Source organism: Lactuca virosa, chromosome 2 (genome assembly GCF_052849685.1).
Source record: "Lactuca virosa cultivar CGN04683 chromosome 2, Lactuca_virosa_CGN04683_v6, whole genome shotgun sequence".
NCBI classification, from domain to species: Eukaryota; Viridiplantae; Streptophyta; class Magnoliopsida; order Asterales; family Asteraceae; genus Lactuca; species Lactuca virosa.
In genome coordinates, this window is record NC_136427.1 from 16,292,125 (window position 1) to 16,296,490 (window position 4,366).

The following is a 4,366-nucleotide window of genomic DNA, read 5'->3' on the forward strand; positions in this document are numbered from 1 at the left end:
TTTATTTTAATTAATAAATAGTAAAGTAAATAAAAAGAAAAGAAAAAACAAATAGAAATAACAAAAATATCATTTCAAACACATTCAATTCGGAAATGGACAAAAACACACAAAAAAATTATTTTAGAACATCTCCAAAAAGTCCCAATTTTTTTTTTACAAACCAAAGGACCAAATTTGCAAATTTGACTAAGTTATAAGATATAAATTACTGTTATCGTAAAACAAATATAGCTATGTTTGTTATTGTAAAAAAATAAAAAAAAAATATTTTTATTAGGGAAAAACAAAATATACTGAAAACTGAAAATGCATTTTTGATGGTGAACCGAAGTAATATACTTCAGACTTGGACACCAGTTTCCGAAAAATGGGAGATGCTGTCTTCAACCCGGTGTGCTTGTTTTCACTTGATCAATTCTATTTTCTCTTCAAACTCCAATTTCAAAGCTTTAAGGCACATGATAAGATCTCAACCTAGACGTCTTCATAATCAAAGTGACCTACAAAGCTTGTCTAATGCTTTTTATAATCATCATAATTTCCAATCTCAACATAACCCAAATTCACTTCTTTCATCAGTAATAAGGTCTATAACCTTATGCGCTTCAATACCCATTTGCCGGTTGATCCATTCAAGAGTTGTTAAGTGTTTAAACTACAACGACGGATTCATTGGTGACAGACTGGTGTCACTTTATGCAAGATTAGGAAGCATCAAGGATGCACACCACCTGTTTGATGAAATTCCTAACAAGGATTTGGTATCCTGGAACTCGATCATTTCCGTATTTTCTCAAAAAGGGGAAGTAAGTTTAAGCCTAAATGCATTCTATAGAATGCGACATGAGTATGAAATGAACCCAAATGAGATAACTCTCATTTCCTTGATTCCAGCTTGTGAAATTCTGGAAGGTAGTTACCTTCATGGTTTTGCTGTAAAAAGTGGCTTATTATCCGAAACAAAAGTCTTGAATTCTCTTATCAACATGTATGGCAAATTCGGTCATTTGAATACGGCTTCTAAATTATTTGACACAATCAAGTCGCCAAATTTGGTCTCATGGAATTCAATTATCAATGTTCATATTCAAAGTGGGCTTATGGAGGATTGTATTTGGTATTTTAACTCAATGCGAAGAGTTTCCATTTACCCTGATCAAGCTACCATTGTTACAATACTTCACGGTTGTGCCGATATAGGCGTTGGAAAACTAGTAGACACATTTCATGGTAATATTTTATGTTGCGGTTTAGATACAAATATTCCAATTTTGACCACATTGTTGACCGTGTACGCGAAATCTGGAAGATTATCGGATTCATGCGAACTCTTTAAACAAATGAAAAATCCCGATACGATCGCGTGGACTGCTATGCTTGCGGGATACACGATCCACGGGTATGGAAAACAAGCGATCGAGCATTTCAAGCTCATGATCCAAAAAGGTCTAAAACCAGATCATGTCACTTTCACTCATTTGTTAAGCGCGTGTAGTCATTCAGGTCTTGTAAATGAAGGACAACATTTTTTTAACATCATGTCTAGTGTTTATGGAATTGAACCTCGGTTAGATCATTACTCTTGCATGGTTGACCTTTTTGGTAGGTCCGGCCGTTTGAAAGACGCACGTGTTTTAATCGATTGCATGCCAATGGAGCCCAATTCGGGTGTTTGGGGAGCACTTTTAAACGGTTGTAAAGTTTATAACAACATCGAGCTCGGTGAAGAAATTGCAAGAAAGTTATTTACATTAAGCCCCTTGGATTCTAGAAATTACATTATGCTATCGAGTATGTACTCGAAAGCGGGTCGTTGGGGCGATTTTTCAAAAGTTCGGGGGTTAATGAAATCGAAAAATCTTGTAAGAACTGCGGGGTGTAGTTTTATTGAACATGAGCACAAAGTTTATCGGTTTGTTGTGAGTGATAAATCACACATGGATTTTGTGCGTATTTACAATAAGTTAGATGAAGTTATGGCGAAAATTCGGGAAGTGGGGTATACGTTGAATAAGGAGTTTGTCTTACATGATGTTGAAGAAGTTAAAGATGATATGGTTGGGGAACATAGTGAGAAGTTGGCTATTGCATTTGGTTTGTTGGTATGTAATGAGAAAATGCCGATTGTGATTATGAAGAATTTGAGGATTTGTGGTGATTGTCATAACATGGCGAAGTTTGTGTCGCTTGTGGAAAAGCGTGAGATTATTATTCGTGATACGAAGCGGTTTCATCATTTTGCTAATGGGTTATGCTCTTGTGGAGATTATTGGTAATCTTTCATTTTCTTTTTGGTTGGAGAAAGTGATATTAGGATAAATGATGTTTAATAAATGTTTAAGAGAATGACAACATACTTGGGGAAATTGTAGGAAAACATAAATGAGAGAAATTTTGTAAAAAATAGGACTTAACCGTGAAAACATTTTTTTGCAATTTTCTCTGTTAAGTCATTCTTTCTGTATTGAGAAAAAAAGAGCAACCATATCTAACGTGTAGCGGGTTAAGTCTTCTAATTTACCATTATACTAAGAGGATGCTCTCTTTTACTTTCATATTATTAAATAAGATAGAACATACAAAGACCCAAGTACACTTTATCAACAACACTTGCTATAGTTAGTTACTTATATACATACAAATCTACAACTACCATCTAATTTACCATCATACCATTAGCATTACACGAGTTTATAAACATTTTCATTTTCTTTTACATACTATTATACAACACATAACATAAAATATGAAAAAAATCAAAGACTTACATAATCAATGCAAACTTGGAGTGACCCAAATGGGAGGAGGCCATCTTCTTCCATTGTAGAACTTTCTTGGATAACATGGCAAACCTACAACACAACCATCTTCCAAATCATAGACACCCAAATCATGATCACCATTAGCACCATCATAATTCCACTCCGAATAATCATCTGTGAAATAAATTTGATTCCCTTTACACCCTTGAAAATCAGAAGCACGAAAAGCCATTGATGAATTCTCCCCCACAAACAAAGCCCATTCATCCAATTTACTCAAACTCTCCCACTTTGGTCCATTCAAAACCAGCTTATAAACCCTAAATTCAGTCGTTTTGTAAAAGATATCAAGTTGATGCTGATCAACATCGAATCCAAGCTCTAAATATCGTGTCACCAACAATAATTCATCATCTAAACTAACTAAATACTGCATATCACCACCAACTTGTAATGGTGTTTGGATAAAAGAAACATTGGGTAAAGCCCTAGACACATCGCACACTGCAATTGTTCCATATTTACTCACAGCATAAAAACACCCCTTGTGATAAACAGCATCTTCACAATAAGATTGTGCATTATCGATAAATTTCCAAAAGCTATCACCTTTTTTGCAATAAGCAAGATCACCTGTTTGGTTGAGAATCGCAAGGGCAAAGTAATCTGAATCGGAATCAGAAGGACTGGAAGAAAACACCACTTTCTTGATGAAAGAATCACGCATTTCTTTCAAACTGCAGGTGTAAGCATCACCTTCTGATGTCTTGAGAGTGTATTCTCTTCCTATATCATAGAAATTGAACTTTGTAACATTGGGAAACGAGGATAAAGGTGGAAGGTGGTGTTTAACTCGTGTTAATGGATTTATAAGGAAAACCGCTGGGGTTTCTTCGAGGATTACAAGCCAACCATGAGAGGATCCACATCGGCGACGAATGTTAGAAGCTTCTGGAAGACTCAGGCGGTAGGTTTTGTTATCGGAAAGGCTGAAAAACGCTCGGAGATGAGATTGGCGATTCTGATTATTGGTTTGAGGAAGCATTAGCCATGGGAGTTGACAGGGGAGATGTTTTGGGGTTTTAGAAGTTGACTTTCGCCAATTCGAACAAACAGCTCTGAAACGTACGTAATCCTTGTGAACTTTGAGTTTTTTCGCAATTGATTCGATCAATTCCGGTTGTAATTCCGACCAATCCACCGATATCGACATTTTTCTCGACGTATATCTCCTTTTTCTCAAGGGTTTTCCATTCCTTCTCCCCTGAAGAAAGGGGAAAGTAATCAAAATCAGTTTCCTCCACCAGGCTTCCTTTGCAGATATGAATTGAAGACAACACAAGCGGCATATGCAATTCTCCACGGCGACGTAAATCAAAACAACTAGGCGTGCCTTGATGAAACTAAAAATCGATCATGGCCTGCAAAAATTCGAAGAAATTTTGAGGATGAAAGAAAGTTTTTGAACAAGATCAAGGGATTCACCATGGAAAAAGGTGCCCCACACTGATTTCACCCTGTGTTTCTCTTCAATAGAGTTCTTGTCGGTTGAGACAAGAGGGGATATCTTATGGATTAGATTATATTGCAGGAAATCTCTA

General features: G+C 36.1%; 2 protein-coding genes across 2 annotated transcripts; one reads left to right on the forward strand and one right to left on the reverse strand.

Annotated features, from left to right (window-relative positions):
- The first annotated feature begins 335 nt into the window (after positions 1-335).
- Positions 336-2,507, forward strand: LOC145158928 (Tetratricopeptide repeat (TPR)-like superfamily protein). Its single transcript, XM_079077789.1, has one exon. The coding sequence runs from the start codon at positions 378-380 to the stop codon at positions 2,277-2,279; it is 1,902 nt and encodes a 633-aa protein (XP_078933915.1). The 5' UTR covers positions 336-377; the 3' UTR covers positions 2,280-2,507.
- Positions 2,508-2,519: 12 nt separating this feature from the next.
- Positions 2,520-4,366, reverse strand: LOC145158929 (F-box protein SKIP23-like). Its single transcript, XM_079077790.1, has one exon. It carries the CDS (start codon positions 3,976-3,978, stop codon positions 2,776-2,778), a length of 1,203 nt encoding a protein of 400 aa, XP_078933916.1. The 5' UTR covers positions 3,979-4,366; the 3' UTR covers positions 2,520-2,775.

Coding starts and splice junctions, on each gene's coding strand:
- LOC145158928 (XM_079077789.1), top strand. CDS start 378: ATGCTGTCTTCAACCCGGTGTGCTTGTTTTCACTTGATCAATTCTATT.
- LOC145158929 (XM_079077790.1), bottom strand. CDS start 3,978: ATGTCGATATCGGTGGATTGGTCGGAATTACAACCGGAATTGATCGAA.